This window comes from Perna viridis, chromosome 9, assembly GCF_037379345.1.
Source record: "Perna viridis isolate PV_CMFRI_1.1 ecotype Kerala chromosome 9, ASM3737934v1, whole genome shotgun sequence".
Classification (NCBI taxonomy): Eukaryota; Metazoa; Mollusca; class Bivalvia; order Mytilida; family Mytilidae; genus Perna; species Perna viridis.
This window is the reverse complement of record NC_142453.1, coordinates 18331558-18352019: the sequence shown is the minus strand read 5'-3', so window position 1 is coordinate 18352019 and position 20462 is coordinate 18331558. Positions and strand designations below refer to the sequence as shown.

Genomic DNA, 20462 nt, shown 5'->3' with positions numbered 1-20462 from the left:
AAACTGTTAAGGTTAATTTTAATCAAACTAAGCATTTAATATACGGTTAGTAAATTATCGTAAAAATGTCGGATTTATTAAATAATTACTATAATAGTTATAACTAAAGAAAATCAACAAATATAAGTATTTACTAAACCATTTAGGAATTACTCGTAATAACTAAATTTTAAATATTACATTACGCTTATTTATTGTAATATGTATATATAACATACAATAGGTACGTGGGTTGGAGCTACTATAACTTCTAACTGAACGGCGAGTTTCATCCCTGCTTGGGTGCAAAACGTCAATATCGGTGTGGAGATCATATCAAAATAGTAGAGTTTGGTAACAAGCACGGTTGATGGAACCTTCTCAATATTTGAGCGTTGTATATATGTCCTAAATCCAAACGATATATATCTACATTTAAGATATATCCCATTCCTATATTAGATTGCTAATTTGATATGTATGTTAGTATGTCAAGTTTAAATCATTAAGTTACACGTTAGATCAGTGCATTCTCTTTATTTGTAGAAAGATCATGTGCAACAATGGCCTAACAGTCTATGTTCTTTATATTGCATAACAGGAAATTGTTTCAAGTGCATGTGACAAGGGCAGTTTCTAGATTGTTTCGTGTCACTTTTCTTAAACCCATTTGTTTTCACTGAGATTAGATTTGTTAGTATATATACATTTATTTAACATAAATTGATGATTTGTATCAATGTCAGGATATCTGATATGTGTGTTTGTAGGTCACCAGTTGATATCCTAGCCTGCTACCAGAACTTGCTATTTTTCATTCGTAATGAAGCGCATGAGTGAGGAGATAACAAACCAAGGTCGAACAAAGAATAAATCGCGATATTCTACAAAGTTGTGATATGTGCTTAGGTTTTGAAGCATTGCTCCGCTTATACCAAAGAGCTTTGTACTCACTATATTTATTAGAGCTTGCCTGAAATGTACAATCATTAAGCTTTTTAAGTGTATCGTTCACCACCCACAAATCAATGAGTCATAACCAAATGTCCAGGTTTCTATCGATCCGGGCTCAAAACTCAATAACACCTTACGTTTCATTAGATTCGCACTGTTGTGTAGGATAATACTCATTGCATATTTGTTCCAGTATTAATTCAAACTCTTGTTAAAACAAGGAAGGGGGCTACACAATTGTATATGTTGAAATCGATCTCATTAAACTATATTTACAGTCAATTGGTTCTGATTACCATATATTTTCGTAGTTATTAAATTTTATTACCAAACCAATCGATTGTTCAGTTATTTTGTTTAGATCCTTTCTTACTCTAACCAGTAATCTCTGTTGTCGTTTGATTTTTTGTTGATTGTAATTTGTTTGCAGTGTGTGTGTTATAAATTATTCACTTGTGTTTGGTTTGTTTGTTTGTTTTCTTTTGTATTTTGGTTTTTTGTTGTTGTTAGTTTTGTTTTTGTGGGTTTTTTTTTGTTTTGTTTTGTGTTTTGTGTTTTTGTTTTTATTTTTGTTCTATTGTTTTGTTTGTTTTTCTCAACTGTTTTATTTCTGTACTTTACATTACCCTTTTAATGCACGTTTTGTTAGATTACCCTTGTTCTCTTGTTTTGATTTCGCCTATAATATCATCGTCCCTCCATTTGGGTTTAATGCCCTTTACCGCTCATAGTTTTTATATTACTACTGACCAATTGCGAAAATATACAATTCCAAAATTCAATGAAGTACTACATGTAAAATGTAAACTATCTGTCATGTCTGGGTAGGCTATAAAATAAACCAGAATTTTTAGTTTGCACAGTTGGTCTTTTAAAAAATACGCATATTATATAAATGTTCTTCATGTACAGCAGATACACGTATCAAATATATCTAAAGTGACCTGATTTGGAATGATAAATACTGAAAAGGAAAGTAATGAGTTTTAGTAACCGATATATTATTTTACAATTTTCTAACGTCAGACATTCGTCAAAATAAGCAGGACTGCTGACGAAGAGACAATATTGAATTTCTTTGACACGTTTTTAATTCTGGTCAAATGGTCAATGGAAAGTATAAAAGCCGGTTAGTTTTGACGTTTCTACACCCCTGTTCTAAGTATTACCAGTACCAGGTTATGGTATTGTATCATTGAACAGTAATATTGGATAGTTAGACAATATAACTAGAATCATGACTAAAAGGGTAGCTATAATAGGAGCTGGTTGCAGTGGGCTTACAGCTATTAAATGTTGTCTGGATGAGGGTGTAGAACCTGTGTGTTTTGAACGTGAAGATGACATTGGAGGACTTTGGAACTACACTGACACTGCAAAACTTGGGAAGGGAAGTGTATACAAATCGTGTATAATTAATACCAGTAAAGAAATGATGGCGTTCAGTGATTTTCCGCCACCGAGAGAGTTTCCTACTTTTTTACCACATGAATATGTTCTTAAGTACTTTAGGCTTTATGCAGAGAAGTTTGGTTTATTGAAATTTATCAATTTTCAAACGTCAGTGGAAAGCATTCAACAGTCTGATGATTATGGTATGACCGGGCGATGGGTTGTATCCACGACATGTCAAAAGACACGACAATCTGTCTCTGAAACCTTCGACGGCGTCTTGGTCTGTTCCGGCCACCATACATATCCGTACCAACCAACATTTGATGGTTTAGAAAACTTCAAGGGGACCACAATGCATTCTCACAGCTACAGAACTCCACATAGTTTGACAGACAAAAACGTTCTTGTAGTAGGTAAGTGATTTTTGTGGAAATCCTTTAAAATATATAGCATATTTAACCTCTTGTTTGTTTTTAATATTGTTTCCAGTTTCATTAATGTCATGTGTCTTTAAAAAAGGAGGACTCTTCTGTAAAATATACTTTTTGTTGATACCTCAGTAGATTATTAAGCATATGCATTAAAAGTAAAAAAGTTAAATGACTACTAATTTTCAAAAAGAAATTTTAAATTTATTGAAAAATTCTACTGAAGTACTAAATTACTCGGGGCTTGTTTGTTTTGAGGTTGAAATGGAATATCTTGAGTTGATTTTTTGCGATAACTTTCACTCGTTAGGAAAGCAATACGTATATCTGATTCTAGTGCTGCTGGTGACAGATTACTCCTTGAAACATGTGTACATCATATATAAATTTTCAATACACTGTATACACTTGGTATTTTATTGTATTTTATATGACATGAATATTTATTTTTAGGTTTTGGAAATTCTGCCGTAGACATTGCTGTGGATTTAACTAGTGTTGCATCTCAGGTATTCCATTTTTAAAACTGAAATATTCAATTTTCCTGATACAATTACAAATCTAGAAAATGGAAAAATATAAGAAATACAGCAGTTAGAAAATACTAACTATATTATAAACAAAACGAACACTTTTTTTCATTTCTGTTTGCTATCTATTTTTGTTTTATTTTTTTTTTCAAACATCGGTTAGCGAATTGGGATGGGGTCTATCAGAAAGTCTAACCCTAAAACAATGTCCTTTGGTTTCTACAGGTACATTTGAGTACACGGAGAGGAGCATGGGTTGTTGGTCGCAAAGGATTCTTCGGTCTTCCAGCTGATGCTGTCGCTAACAACAGACTTTTATTTCAACTTCCGAAAGATGTTCTACAATGGTCAGTGGAAAAGATGGCAAATTTTACCTTTGATCATGAAACATATGGAATCAAACCTAAGCACAAGTAGGTACATATTTACGGAATGCAAGCCGTTTTTTATTTTTAAAGAAACGTAACCCACCAACACACATCAACCTGTTTAGCTATCCCATAGGGGAAAGGAAAAACAGTAAACATTTTTTCTTTATAGATTTTACTATTTTCACTTTGGTAAATAGCTAAATGGTTTGAAAGGAATTATTGAAGAGTATCAAAGTACTTACCGTTGCTCAAATAAGTCAAATTTTACTATTGTCCATTGTTCCAATCGGACAGTTGATCAGTCTGTTGGGATGGATGGTTATTTCCCTTTGCTAACAAAAAACCATAAAAATGAGGACAAATCGGAGTTATGAAAAAAAAAGATTTATTAAATACATACTGTAAATAATTTCTGAAATTGCAAATATCTAATTTTGGTTTTGTTTTGTTTTGATTTGTTTTTTTTTATTTTGTTTGTGTTTGTGTTTTTGTTTTATTTTATGTTACTGTTTGCTTGTATGTTTGTTGTTTGTTTTTAAAAATGAAAAATGTAGATTTGTATTACTCCTCTTCTATAAACATATATGAAAATGATGCATGTAGAATATGATAAATAATTTAAATACTCATTCTCTTCTGTCAGAGTCTTTTATTTCATCAGTTATCATTTTCACATTTTTTTTTAACTTGTATACCAAGTAATCGTGGTTCACTTCCTCAACGATTATGATGTGGTTAATTACTCAAATTAAACAATTGAAATCATTAATTGGTATTTTCTATTAATAGACCACTAGATGCCCATCCTACCATTAATGACGAGTTACCAACAAAAATTATGACCGGAAAAATAAAAGTAAAGCCAGATGTATTTAACTTCGATGAAACCCGAGTAACCTTCCATGATGGAAGCACCGAAGATATCGATGCTGTTATTTTTGCTACTGGATATTCGTATCAAATCAAATTTCTGGATGAATCTGTTATTAACATAACGAAGAACAAAACCTGTCTCTACAAGTATATGTTTCCCCCAAACCTGACTCACCCATCATTGGCAGTAATTGGTCTAGTCCAAGCGGTTGGAGCTGTGATGCCGATCTCTGAAATGCAATGTCGGTGGTACACAAGAATTTTAAAAGGTAATTAACTCAGTGATATTTGTACATAAACGTAGAAAAAATAAATGAGTATATTACAATGTGTCATACGCTCATATATGTGCATTAAAAAGATATTTCTGTTATACAATAATAATAATTGAACATTTTACTAAAGTTTTCAAGTGCACTTATAAAAGAATGCATTTCTTCATTTTGATAATTGCATTTCATTAGTAAAATAGTATTTAAATATTCGTATTCTATAAAATGCAACAGTGAAACCTATATAAATTCCGAATGTTCCAAAAACCTGTCTAAAACAAATACCAATAATAATCGTTTCATTTCAATTTAAGTACAATTTATACCCTGGTAAACCGAAAATCTGTATAAATTTTAAATGCAGGGTTTGGTTAAAAAAAGGTTTCGCTGTATATGTTTAAAATGGTGTCAATGCAAATACCAGGCAGTAGGTGGCACATGAAAAAGAAATGATTAAAAAAATCATCTATTTCTTATTGCAAATGCATCCTTTCTCAAAGTTGAATGTGGTTTTTTGTTCATTTTTAGGTCTGAACACTTTACCACCAGTACCTACGATGATGGAGGACATCGATACAAAACACAATCACAACCAATCATACGTTAAGTCCCAAAGACACACCATTCAGGTAAGCAGAAATATTTGATCATTGTTAAATTAAGTTAAACATTTTTTTTTTATTTTAAAAAGCACTGGTAAAACGGATGATGGAGAGACACTTCACTATACACACAAGTGAATTTCTTGTAATATTTCAATTACTGTTAATGTGAAGTTATTGATCTTATTTCCAGCTTGACGTTTAAAGTACTGTTAAAACAAATTATTCACAATCATATGACAGAATTATATTGAGCTGAGCCTTCATCTTACACGTGAATGAAAAGTAAAATACATATATCAAAAATTATTATTTTATTTTTCAGACATTCTGGATAGATTATATGGACGAAATTGCTTCCGAAATTGGATGCAAGCCAAATTTAAGGAAACTATTTGTGGAAGATCCTAAATTAGCCGTTCAATGCCTTGTAGGACCGTGTTTACCAGCTCAATATAGAATTCACGGACCTGGAACATGGAAAGGTGCTAAAGATGCTCTCTTGGGTGGATGGGATCGGACATTAGCACCGATGAAATCATCAAATATCTTTCCCAAAAATGCTGGAAAGGACCAAGGCATACATTCTGACATTAGTATTACGTTACCAAGATGGATGACATCATATCTATTTCTGTTCATCATCTTCATGGTTTTCTTTTGCACATGTATATTGTAAATGGGTTGCGATAATTCTGCTTTGAACTAGTGGGACGCTTAGAGCATATAAAGCCTAATATTTTTTTTTTTTTTTTTTTTTTTTTTTTTTTTAATTTTTACAATACACATATTGTCTCTCATATATGTGGTGTGAAATATAAAATGTGCCAAATTCATGTATCGATTAATATTACAATAAATGTATTTAAAACGCTATTGTCAACTGTATATATGATGTCAAATTCAGTTCATTTACTTGAAAAATACTACAAAGAAATACTTTCTTAAATACAAAAATTCAGAATTTTGTACTTTCAATTTTGTAACAAAAAAGTCAACATCATCAAGTGACATAAGAAATCCTCATTATTAGTAATATGAATGTGAGGAAGAAAGACATACATTACATCATGTTGTCAATTTGTCATTGAAATGGTAAAAACAGTTTGGTACCGTATAGTTGTTCTTTTGGGCTACGGTTTGTCCATTGTTATGCTAGCAGAGTGACCTAGATACCACATATTCTTGGATGTTCTGACATTTCGTGCCTAGTAGCCCTCTTTATTTATAAAGTCATAAAATTTGATACAATTACAAAACCATGTTTGTAGTAAGGATGAAGTTGATATAATTGACGAAAAAAATTTATTCAGTAAAACAGTTTGTGAATCGAATTTCGATTTCTTGTTACTAATCAATACAGGATTCCTAATACTTTTCAGATTGAAAGGAGGTCAAAGGTCAATTCATAAACGGTATGGATTTTGAACCAAAGTAAAATTCTATCCTTGTAATACAATATGAAAGAGGAAAACAATAACATTTCACTTCATCAAAATAGTATTCACACGTACAAACAAATGTGTATCGGCTGTAAGACAAAGGAAACTCATTAATTAGAGAAAACAGTTTGACAGAAAAATCAAGACTCAAAACCAGATTGTTTTCACATGTTTTAGTATAAATCTGCGATTCAAATATGAAATACATGCCTCAATTTCATATATGTGGTGGTCCACCACATTTGCATGTACATTTATATAAGAACAACGCAAATACCATTTATAACATTTTAAAGACAAAACATTTTACAGACATATATATCGAGAGATAGGAACGATACAAGTATAAGTTAATTGTTGAAAGAAAAGTTATATTGTTACAAGATTCAAACCACGTGTTCCCTGCATTTCGCAGATGTCGTTGTTTTCTACACCTTACAAACCATCCAGGGCATTTACTTCTGGGCAAGATTAATATATGTTTGTACATGAACGCCGATTTTTGCCTTAATATTGCCATTTGTTATATGGGTTTTCTATTTTTACTATCGCCGATCAATTATCAGTTTTTTTTTTATATTAGGCACTATCAATATATAGAAATCCCGTATCATAAAGGAAGATAAAGTAAACGCACTTGAAAAAAAAAGAATAAACTGAAAAATGAAATTAAACACTACAATCCTGATATGGAGCGGTAATTTCAATGTTAATTGAAATGAAACTCCAACATATCCAAAAAGGAATTATGTGACATAAAATAAGATCAAGAACGTAAAAATATAAAACCGACAAAGAACAAAATATTTTGTGTCACATAATTACCCTTATCGAATATGTTGGAGTTTCATTTTAATTTACATGCATACGTCTTTTGTATCTGTTTTTCCTTTTGTTCGTATTTCTTGGATTGTTTCTAAAACAACTTTTTCGTCTTATTTCAGATTATAAGCATTCATATTTGCATTAGTATTCTCGTAACACTTACGTTAAATGTAAGCGCTGGGGAAGCAAAGAAAAAAAGATGTGCGGTTTTAAATATCAACAATGGCCTGACATTATTTAGAAATCGTGCAGTATCAATCACCAAAAGGAAATTTGGCGACACACTCTCTTAAATAGTAGAACCATACTTCAGAATTATTGGACCGTTCTTACATCTCCTGGAGAGTAATGGACATTCTGCTGATGCTCTCCGTCTTAAGCACATCTATGAATGAATTGGGACCACCTGTGATTCCACGGAAAGTGAGTTCGCATATCACAAGTTCGATCGATTTAGGGCTTCTTCCAATATTTTATAATGACATTGAGAGAAGAATTAAACTTTTATATAAAGTATTTGAAAATCTATACAAATTTCCGTCGACGAAATTCGACGCTGCAAAGAGTGTATTTACTTACAATTATGAAAGAGAATACCACACAAGCGTAGCAAAATGGTCTCTATGACAAATCTGGATCGTACCATGGCGGGCTAATGGTTGGAGCTATGAAGGCAACTAACTATGACAAGGAAAAGACACAGACCTTTATGCTGCAATCCCTTGAGTTGCTTATGAATGCTGCGACTGTAGAATTAGCATACCATCAATTAACAGGCAGTGCCACTGTCCTACGTTCCTCAGAAAAACATTGGATTTCTCATTTAACATTTAAGAGGTTAAAGATGGAGCAAACGAATCACGCATTGACCACGCACCACTAAATTTGACTAATTTTCAAAAAACGAATGAGTTGAAAACATTTAAAGATTGTCACATTAATGAAATACATTCATGAATACATGGAAACGCTGTACCCTGAATGTATATCATATTTTTTTTTTACATTTGTGATGAAGTGATTGGGATCTTACGTATTTCAATAGTTTAAATCTTTTCAAAAAGAGGTACATTATTTCATAAAATGATGTTAAAGATGTATCATATCTGTTTAACGGGAAGATGAGTTAGACAAGTAGATGTATTCTAGTCCCGTGGTAGTAAATAACAATCGTCAGTGTATTGGTAAGAAATTATTGGTTGCTGTTCTTGTTTTTTTATTCGTTCTGTTTCTCATTTTATTTTACATGAACATACCGTAGACCTGAAAAACAACACACAAATCAATACTGCATGCGGCATAAGACAATTTGTGTATGAGCATGTACAAAGAAACCTGTATAAACCGAACCCATTATTTTTTTACTACGGAATATGATTAAGCAAGTGTTCGATTTACCCATGTTGTAAAAAAGCTTTGAAATGATACCAAGGAACTTCAACAAGTGTCAACAAATTATTCAGGGTCTGGTTAAGACAAATTGCACCGTGCTAACCATGAATTGAATGCATAACTGTATATGAAAAAATACAGTTAAAAATGAAATTATATACATAATATACATCTTTTACAAATAAATTAAATATCTTTCAATATTTAATGTCACTCTGACAGTATAACACTGTAACAAGACGAAGATACGCAAATAAAAATTGAACAGTAAAGTGCAAAAAACAAGAAAAGAACTAAAATAAAGAAGAACAAATCGCTTACTATGTACATTATATATTCTCGTGTAAGACAAACTTATCCATAGGGTAATGGGATACAGAAACCTTTCAAATGAAAGCAATGGAAAAATCAAGATAATCACTAAAGACTGAAACTTTAATAATAGTTTAGTCGAAGGAGTTGTATTTTTTTGTTTAAAGCTTTTCTTTTTATTTGCTTCATTTAATGGATCTAAGATGACTACTTTAAATCGTGACCCGTACATACGGGCTAAGTCAATATTTCCATTATTCATATTAGTATTAATGTCGATTTTGACATCTATAAACTAGGTTTGTCCATTAAGTGTGTACATAATAATGTTATCTTTTCTAAAATTCCGATATGTAATAAAACCTGTCTAAACCGAACTCTGTTTAGTGAAAAAAAGGGTTTTGGTTTAGAAAGGTATTTTGGTTTAGATAGGTGTTTTGGTTTAGGTAAGTGCTTTTAGGTAGGTTTTGGTTTAGGTGGATGTCTTCGTTTAGATAGGTTTTGTTTTAGAAAGGTGTTTTGGTTTAGGTAGATGTCTTGGTTTAGGTAGGTATTTTTGTTTAAATAAGTGTTTTGGTTAAGATAGATGTTTTGGTTTAGATAGGTGTTGGTTTAGGTAGGTGTTTTGGTTTAGATAGGTGTTTTGGTTAAGATAGGTGTATTGGTTTAAATAGGTTTTGGCTTAGGTAGGTGTATTGGCTTACCAAGCTTAGAAATCATTATAATTGAACTTTAAAATTGATTTTGGTTTAGACAGATTTTCGAATTATTCTGTGTTCTGTTTTCACAGGTTTAATTGCATATTTTATTTGCGCTTACCGATGCACCTGATCCATGCTCCCAGTTTTCGAGAAGACTGGGGTGCTCATTTACTTTTGTTACTTTGTATGTATTATTTTGGTTACGTTATGTTCTTTGTTGTGTTCTCCATGTCTTGTCTTTGTCCCTGGATTACATTCTTTTGATTTCCGCTATAATCTTGGTTCCCTTGATTACTCTTTGTTTATTAGTCCATATTAGTTTCTCTTTCACAATATTTGCTATGAAAGTATATTGATTTTTTACAATATTTACAATATTCATATATTTTAACAATGAATTTTACCGTTCACTTATGAGTTAAAACTATATTTTTTTTAGAAGTTGTTAATTTCAGTTTGATATTTTTAAGAACATATTTACGTGTATAGATTTAAGCGATATTTAATATCAATTATCTCTTCATAGTGTATATAAAAAATATACATGAAAATTAGTACACCGCGAAAATACATTAACAGTTTTACATGTTTTAGACTGATCTTAATACTTCGAATATTATTCGAATAAAAGGAAGATAAAACATGGACACCATGGTTCATCTGTTATACACCCTTGATATCATTTTATGTCAGGTGGACCTGACCTGTCATCATCACATACCTACATGTCACCTTAATTGGCTATAATCACGTCTACGGGCATTTCTAATGTACTAACATGGCAAAATATTTAGACGACATCAGAATCTGACATACATTCAATGATCAGTGTATAAACTATTTTTAATCTGCGATTCGCCTCAAGAATTTCTAGTAGATATCCAATTAGATAGTGACGAAATAACAAATTGGCGGTTTTTAATCGTGTTGCCTTGCGAGAAATGGGGAAAAATACGAATTACTATTCCACATATACCGATAAACCGACTTCGTATGCAAAAACACAAAAAAGCTTAAATGTAACATATTATGTATCAGTGTCTGCAAAAATCAGGCTGTGGGTAAACATGGTATAAAAAAACCGAACATTTTGAAAGTGTAATTTGACTATTTGCACCATTATAGTCAAGAAAAAATGATATTCCATTTCAAGTTAGTAAACTGAGTTATAATTTAATCGTAATGCACAGAAAAATGATCACTTCAAGGGCAGATAACTGTGTCAAACCCATAATTAATCTAACATTCTATCGAAAAATTCTGAGCAAAACCAATGATGTAGAGATCAAATAACGTTTTTTTCAAATACAGAAATCATAATCAAGTGAAATTATATAATCAAATTGGTGGTGTTTTGACATGCATGTTTCTGACTTTTCCCATTTTGCCTGATTTTTACAAAAACTGACATTTAATGAAATAAATTATCATAGATTTATGTTTTAGAAATTTGTATCCTTTGTAATTTAAGAACAATGGGTTTTAGTGCTTTCGTTGGAAAACGAGAATATTTCATAACATTTGGCTATGGGTAATATCATATATTACCTGAAAACAAAACAAAACAAAAAACAGATTGTATATATTTCTCGTTTGACGTGTTCTTAAATAATTTTAATGGCCTTAAAGTATCTAAAGTTTTACAACTGACCGCAAATAGTTGAGACGGTATACAAAAGTAGAGCAAAGTCTACGTGTTGTTTTAAAGGAGATAAGAATTATCTCGGTTTGTTTAATGCGTGTCATCATACATTTTGACTTGTCCAGTCCTCTTAAAGTGTCATCTGTATTTAATTTGGCTGCTGTACAATAGCCCTGAGTGACCAAGAAATACATACGTGTCCTTGTATTGTCTAGTCTATGATTTTGGTCAGTGAACTGGCCTAAATTCAGTCCATTAATGTCATACTTCCAAGGGCATGAGTACGACTACTGCGCAGAATGTACGTTTGTGTTCAGTTCAATTTACATCTTCTTACATACATGTAACATTTGTACCATGTATATTGAGAATGTATACCTAACGTTTCGCAAATTGAAAATTCATCTCACGACATAACAATCGTTCTTTTTTTTGTTCGAGCTGTCTCAAAGAACTCCTGCGAGTAAATCAGGTACTGGAACACAGATGATATGTTACATTTATAGAAAAGAACTATCGCAATACAATAACTTGCTGCCAGTTAGTGTCTTCCTCTTGTACGTTAGCTTTAGTACATGTAGTAAGATATTTCAACATACCTTCATGACTGAGTTCGACAACGCAACTACTTTGTAAAAGCATACAAAGTACTTCTTAAAATCACTTACATGTGATTTTGCGTTTAATATTTTTCTCTGTTTTGTTTTTGTATTCTTTTGTTTTGTCAATCAGAGTACAGTATTTATCTCAAATTAATTTATTTTTGCTTATCATTAAATCCTACATAACAGAATTAACAAATTTAAATTGTTTAAGGTACCGATTTTTCTGCAAATTATGACTTTTCAATCTGCTACTTTAATTTAAACTTTCGATCATATCGAATTCATGCACTCTCGGCATACTTGCAACTTGTAACATAAAGGCGTACGCTTATTTCTCGGATACCGAGTTGATAGAGCTCCCGTAAGTTTACTGTAGTCACAGACTGAATTATTAAATTAATATAAAATGTCATGTCTTTAAATAAGACTATAAAAATATTTATGTGGCCATTGTAACAACTATTCGGTGAAGAATAAATAAATGGGATTTGATATCTTGCCAATGTTACAATGACCTTTTTCGAAAGGGGTTGCAAATAAGGCTTTATTTTCTTTTACTTATATTTGTTTAAGAAATAAAGAAAAAAAGGGGAAAAAACACAACTAGCGTAGTAACGTATAACACAAAATTTATTTACATGTACAAATGAATTAAGTTAAGAATATGGGTTGTATGAAAAACCACATGTTACTTTCTGTTAACTATTACATTTTAAACAAAATATCAAAAATAAAAATATGCAGGTTTTCCGACCATGAATCACATTTTGCATGATTCGTATGTGGAGTGCTACTTAAACAGAATATTGAGTGTCTTGATATTCAATTATAGCATGTGAAACTGCTATATTTTATTGTTTATCTTGTCAAAATAATGTATTAACTTTCACTTATCGTGGCTGAGTTTGTACTCTGTTTCGATCTCAATTGTTAAATCCAAAATCGGCAAGTTTTTACAGTTAGTTTTATTGTTGTATTTTCCAGCCAATGGTGGGGGAAGTTTGACCGCTAACAGTGGTTTTCGTTGTTTTTTATGCTTATTGTTATTATTATTTTTTTAATTTTTTTCTGTAAATTAGGTCGATTTCGTCATGAATAATTAGTTGCCGAAATCAGTGCCCCTAGAGTTAAAGCTTTTCTGTGAGGAATCTATTGCGTTCATTAAAACCTAATATTTGTATTACAAATTCGAGCAAAACGGACCAGTTGTAAAGTGTAAATACCTTAGAAGGTTGCATCAGTAATATCACCATCTAGAAATGTAAAATTAACGATAGGGAAATAAAATCGTCTCTTCTGCCATTCTCTCGTAGTCACGTCTTTCCCTCTAAAGGGGTTATTGAGTTCCAGGCATAAGTCCACAAATATAAAGGCAGTTTCATGATCCCTCATAATGAATTTTTTAACTGCATCACTGGTCCGTCAATTGTCTTCCTTTTTTTTCTTTTTTTTTTATTAAATATGCGTTATTTAATTGTTTTATTTTATCTTTTATCATTATTTGGTTAATGTTTTTATTATCTATTATTGTGTATATATTTATTGTTATTATTTATTTATTTATTTAAACTTGATGAATTTCATTTGTTTCTTCATTTTGCACATTTTCAAAATTATTTACTGAAATATGCTTACTCTTTTGTTGTAGTGTTGATACTTATAAAATGTAATTTCTTAAGTGTGTACACTTTTTTCTTTAAGAATAATTTGTTTTTATTCTTCCCAATGTAATTTGTATTTGTGTTTGTCATTTCATTGTTGTCATTTTTTTCTTTAGGTGCCTTTTCATTTTTTTACATTTCTATAGCCTTTAACAACTAATATTTTTTTTTTTTATATTTATTAATATTAGATAACAACACATATAACATGCGAACAATGGATTTTTACAGATGGCACAAGAATGAGGAAACTACATATTTAACTTATTTAGTTTTAGTCTCTTTCAGAGAAAAATAATCAGATATCAAACACAAATGGCACAGTTGGCTACTTTGAATCACATACCAAAAAAATCACAGTATATAATTGGGATCTTAAGATCTTAAGACAAATCATTTCCTTTTTTTTTTTTTTTTTTGGTTTTATCTTCATCTCAAGTTTGCTTTTACAAAACACACATACAAAGCAAAGCTAGGAAAACAAAACATAAGATAAAGTAAGAAGTAAGCCATTTGGGAACAGCGACAAATGTTTCATTTTGAGCACGTTCGGTTAGTTTAGAGTTCTGTGGGTGGATTTTAGATCTAAGTGAATCAAGGGACCTTTGCATGCCACTTAGGATAGAAGCTCTTGCTCCATTCCATTTTCCTGGACCTTCCAATCGGTATTGAGAAGGAAAACATGGACCACAGAGACAATGTATTGCCAACTTTGGGTCGTCAAGAAACATTCGTTTGAGATTCGGTCGACAACCTATCTTCTCGGCAATCTCATCCATATAGTCGATCCAAAATGTCTAAAAAGTAAAAAGCATAATCATTAAATTGATGTCAATTTCTTAAGATTAAATCGTAAAGAAATGCATATCTTTGCATCACAACTTATAAAATAAAATATTAAAGATTTAAATTACATTTTTATACTCAATTAAAGTACTTTATAGAGATGAAATACAGTTTTACCTATCTACTGCATAAAGCTTTAAAAAGAGGAAATTTCGGTTAGGATATTGCAAAATAATATAATAGAATTGAAAAGATTTCTTAATTTACAGTAACTCTTTATAAGCAAATCGCAAAATTATAAGCAAAATCTTAAGCAAAAACAGAATGAAATCAATCCAAGTTACTTTGGAAGCTTACATGAGATTGGCGTAAAATGCAGAATACAAACGTTCCAGTGATTTGTGAGAGTAGTGTCCTTTACCCTAGGTCTACCGCTTTAAAATTTGTTACCTGTAAAGTATGCCTTTGTGATTTGACATACATAGTATTGTGATCATATTTTGCCTGGATGTCGGACATCATCTCTGGTACAGAGGGTAAGTGACTTTTTCCTATAATTAGAAATGACACAACTGATCAGATGTTATTTACATATTGCTTACATTTTTTATCATTCATCAAGGTCACTTTCAGTGTAAGATTATTGCTTTAAAATGACCACTTAGAAATAAGAAAATGAATGTTTCTAATAATGACAACAATGTTTTGCCTCAATATAACAGGAGCTATTTTTATTTGAAATTAGATCGCAAATGTAGTACAACCAGTGTATAAGATAAAAAGTAAAAAAAATGCAATATTTACAAAATATGTGACAAAATATGTGACTTTTTTTAAAGTCAATTTACTCAGACACAAATCAAAATGGATGACATTCATAATGTGAATATTAAGTATTTTGAATTTCACTTATGCGGATTTCTCACTATGATTAAAACGTCACAATATTCTGAATTTACTGTTATTTAAATACGCGTTATACCTTTAAGAACACGAGTAAACCATCGGCACTGAATTTCTGAAATGGGCATCACGGCTCCTATTGCTTGGACGAGTCCAATCACTGCTAGAGTAGGGTGTGAAAGGTTTGGAGGATACATGTACTTGTACAAGGAAGTCCGGTTCTTGTCTATTTTGAGAACAGACTCATCCAAGAACTTGATGTGGTATGAGTAACCAGTTGCAAATAGAACAGCATCAATTTTCTCATAACTACCATCTTGAAAAACAACGCCCTCATTGTCGAAGTTATGCACGTCTGGCTTAACTTTGACCTTCCCCGTCATAAGTTTTATTGGTAAGTCGTCGTTTATCGTAGGATGTGCTTCAAGCGATCTACAATATATTCATTTCATATATGTTTGAAATCTGTATACATATGTTTTTTTTCTTAAATTTTTGAATGGGCAAATGCGTTCTCTGTTACAATCGAAATCGTAAATTTACAACCATAAATTCATAATAAAAATCAATATTTTATAAGGATAACAGTCATCTTCTGATGTCCTATAGTTATTATTACTTTATTGGGTATTTATTATTATCTTTAAATTATTTATCGCAATTCCAATCAAAAAGAGTTCCACTAGATGGATACCATGTTTGCAAAGTTGGACAGTTTTCTTTAAATATAACATTGATTCATGACGAGACAGTACCTGTGTTTTGGTTTTACGCCATATGAATGATGATCGAAATTAAAATTCGCCATTTTCTCCACTGACCATTGAAGCACATGCCTCGGCAGCATGAATAACAGACGACAATTAGCAACTGCATCTGCTGGATATCCCCAGAAACCCTTCCTACCAATAATCCAAGCTCCACGTCGTGTGCTAAGGAAAACCTTAAACATGATAAATCAGACATTGGATTAAAAAGTCCATTTTGTTTGACTGAAAACAAAAGTTTTGATTACTTTAAGTTACTATAAGTTTTTTGTTACCCGAAATTCTGGATAGCGCTATTATTAATATACTATGAAAGTACTGTTATTCGTGGGGTACCAGTTTTCGAGGTTTTTGTTGGTAGGCCAAATCAAAATTTGGTTTCCAACGAAAAGGAAATTTCCTTTATTGTGTATACTGAGACCCTCAAAACCACGAATTCAAGAATCCACGATCTTGTGTTTCCTATATGTAATTTGTAAGTTTCGTGTTTTGTCGTTTTGTTTTGTTTTTTGTTATATTATTGTGTTTGCAACTGAAAAGTGTGAAGAAAAGCCTAATAATTTTATGTTTTATCTTTTCAGTGTCAATATCCAACGGTTTATTTTGGATAAATAAATAAAGCTGCCTAACCTTATATATTAAGTGTTAATCTCCGTCAGAAACAGGCAGTGGATGAAAAATGGTATGAAAAATCCACCATTTTGAAAGTTTAATTTGACAAATTTGAGTAATAATTTCATTAAAATGCTCTGAAAATGAACATTAAAAGGGTAGATATCTCATTTTGTTGAAAATTGTCTGGGCAGATCGAGTGATGTTGAATTCAAATAATGTTCTTTTAAATTTGAGAAAGCATCCTTGAGTGAAATTAAATTGTCAGATCGGTGCGTTTTTGACCTACGTGTTTTTGGTTTTCCCATTTTGCCCAATTCATACACAAACTTTCATTTAAGCCTCATTTACCTCAGAAGCTGTGTTACTGAGGTCTACTGCAACGTCGACAGCTGAATTGCCAATCCCTACAATTACATATGTTCATATGTTTATAGAGTATATAAACTAACGAGACCCTACTGAAATACTATGCATTTATATAATTGTAAAAAAATAAGTGCTTAACGCTTTGTGTGAGTTTCTATGCACGTAATGACGCAAAGGTTTTACATACTTTTATATCGTATGAAATTTTGATTTATTCAGGAATCATACAAATTGCTTACCTACGACCAAAATCTTTTTGTCAGTAAATTCATTTGAAGTCCTATAACCATGAGAATGCATTTTGATCCCTTTAAAAGTTTCTTCACCATCAAAAACTGGTTTATATGGATAAGTATGGTGACCCGTGCAAATAAGAACACCATCAAAAACTCGTGAGACAGTCTGTCCGGATTTCATACATTTTGTAGATACATTCCATTTTCCTGTTGCGTCGTAATCGGAGTTCGGCTGTACACTTTCAACAGATGTATTAAAGCTTATATGTTTCAAAAGTCCAAAATTGTCTGCATATAGTCTGAAGTACTTCAGAACATACTTATGTGGTAGAAATGTGGGAAAGTCTCTTGGTGGAGGAAAATCACTAAACGCCATCATTTCCTTGCTGGTATTAATGACGCAAGATTTGTACACACTTCCCTTTCCATGTTTGGCAATATCTGTGTAGTTCCAGAGTCCTCCAATATCGTCTTCACGTTCAAAACATACCGGCTCTATACCCTCATCCAGGCAGCTTTTAATTGCAGTGAGGCCACTACAACCAGCTCCAATAATTGCCACTTTTTTCATCCTAAATTTAAGACTAAATATCAAAATGTTAAAACTTCCAAATTGAAAAAATCTTTTCTCGCCATAAAGTTATTAAAATATCAACCAGCCTTTACAATTGCATATCAAGTTGTCACGTAAATCTGCGGTCCACTGGCCTTTTATATGACCAGCTGGCTGACCAAATGACCAATAAAAATATCATGTCATAAGACGAAAAATTAAATACACTTCACCTATTTTGTTAACAATCTTTTAAAACTTTTAAAGTCAGAAAATAGGTTTGGATGAATAAATGGTTGTTTTAGCTTTGCTTTAAATCATAGGTGATAGATATAGAAAATATAATGTGGCCAAGTTGTATACATTTTTGTAGAATATCCGTGTGATTTAATGTTACTCAGTTTTGCAAGTTTCAAAGTAAACAAATCATTTCAAGTTTTAAGTTGCAGTCCATTGTATCCTTAAAAATTAATGAAAAAGGTCTACAGTAATTGACCACTTACTATCTAATGCTATGTACAAAAATGTTCACTGGTACATGTTTTCACTAGTCAAAATTTGGCTTTCATACAAGAAATGCAATATTGAAAAATATTTGTAATTTTGTTAGAATAAATTATTTCAGAAAGTATATTCTTATAACTGCCAAAACCCTAAGTGACCTATATTCAGAAAAATTAAAACTCGCATTTTTTTTTATTTTGGCACAATGGATGCCTGACTTGTTCTCAAATCAGCAAATTATTAGAATAAAATTTCCTACTTTTATTCACAATTGCATTAATTAAAACACGCAATTAATTCTGGATTTTTCGGTACTTTTTTAATTATTTTAATTGATATCGCCGTTCACAAAATGTTAACAGAGTATCAAGCGGAAAATTGATTTTTGCGTAATGATAACAAGAAAACCATAAAATGGGTTAAGTTTAAGAACCTAATGACAGGAAATGCAAGTGATCCCACATCGAAGTATTTCAAACGACAGTCAGTCTATTGCTAGTGGTATTCGATAGAAATGGTTCGTACGTAAACATGTTGCCAAGGAAAAGCGACAGATTGAAATTAAACATTGACATCGGTATGTCGGCATACATAACTGACAAATTATCAAATTAAGCATTACAAGGATAATTGCCAAGAGTAATGTGGACCTGTCCAGTTGATACACTAAAATATGTAATAAGCGATTAATACACCAGGTGGGTTTATTTCATCATACAAAAGTGTCGAATAGACATTTTGCCGTTGAGACCGATTGGAAGCTATTTTTTTGTTTTTTTTGTTTTTTTTTGTTTTTGTTTTGTTTTTGTTTTTGTTTTTTTGTTTTTGTTTGTTTTTGTTTTGTATTTTGTGTGTTTGTTTGTTTTTTGTTTGTTTGTTATTTTTTTCAGAACTTAGGTGTTTGTTTGTAATGTTTGTTTGTGTTTTCAGAAAATGAGTATGTGCAATTATGGGTTTAATATGAACAAACATTTTTATTTTTTTTGTTGAAAAGATTGAATTTTTAAAGAAGAATGTAGTATATATACACCTAATTTAATTTTGATATTACTCTAATATTATTTTGAATAAGAAAAAAATGGTAGGTAAAATTCTAAGTAATAGCAAATTAAAAAGAATATGCATGAAAGCTGATCTTCTGCATTTTTAATCTTAAAATATTCCATTGTTAACGTTTTTACTGTTGATAGACTCATAAATCGCCAAGGTACAGTGGTTTAAAAATCTTCAAAGAAAATATTTTGATCTATATGAATATACACCTATAGAAATATGGAAGGTAAAATATTTCTATGTCTTCTTGTTGCTAGTTTGTGAACACTATAAAAGTAAAGAGCTTAGTAAAAGGTGAATGGACATGTTGCGCTGATAATGAAAGACATTCATCCACTGCAAACATAATAATGTTTTACCTTTATTAATAAATGCAGGGAGTCTTTAAAAAAATATTTTCCTAATTTGTTTACATTTTTGTCATTAAAAAGGGAAGCTTTGACCACTACCATAAAACATTTAAGAGTAAATTACCCGAAATTTTGCTATGAAAATAAATCTGCAAGTAACAGACATGAATCTCTGTAACAGTTTTCAAGGGACTACTTTACTTTTTTTATAAACTTTTGTCATTTTTTTTTCATTTTACGATGCAATGCATCTGGTGATATGTATGGTTAGATAAAATTCCTTACATTTCTTTTTTTTCTTTTAAACCAAACGCCCTTAGAATTAATGTTACATAATATCAATTA

At 31.2% G+C, this 20462-nt stretch overlaps 2 protein-coding genes across 3 annotated transcripts; one reads left to right on the top strand and one right to left on the bottom strand.

Moving 5' to 3' along the window:
* The first annotated feature begins 2045 nt into the window (after positions 1-2045).
* LOC148607167 (flavin-containing monooxygenase 5-like) lies at positions 2046-6135 on the top strand. The gene is made up of 6 exons (XM_088545223.1): positions 2046-2741; positions 3210-3265; positions 3512-3699; positions 4447-4799; positions 5331-5431; positions 5730-6135. Exons 1-6 carry the CDS (start codon positions 2171-2173, stop codon positions 6081-6083), a joined length of 1623 nt encoding a protein of 540 aa, XP_088401349.1. The 5' UTR covers positions 2046-2170; the 3' UTR covers positions 6084-6135.
* Positions 6136-14311: 8176 nt separating this feature from the next.
* LOC148607166 (flavin-containing monooxygenase 5-like) lies at positions 14312-18228 on the bottom strand. 2 transcript variants are annotated; one of them, XM_088545566.1, is made up of 6 exons: positions 17661-18228; positions 17404-17459; positions 16429-16616; positions 15746-16105; positions 15221-15314; positions 14312-14781 (listed from the first exon to the last, which is right to left on the bottom strand). In XM_088545566.1, exons 1-6 carry the CDS (start codon positions 18226-18228, stop codon positions 14431-14433), a joined length of 1617 nt encoding a protein of 538 aa, XP_088401692.1. In that variant the 3' UTR covers positions 14312-14430. The 2 variants fall into 2 exon arrangements, with proteins under 2 accessions (XP_088401692.1, XP_088401691.1); XM_088545565.1 differs by having other exon boundaries at positions 15221-15321; positions 15753-16105.
* Between the last annotated feature and the right edge of the window lie 2234 nt (positions 18229-20462).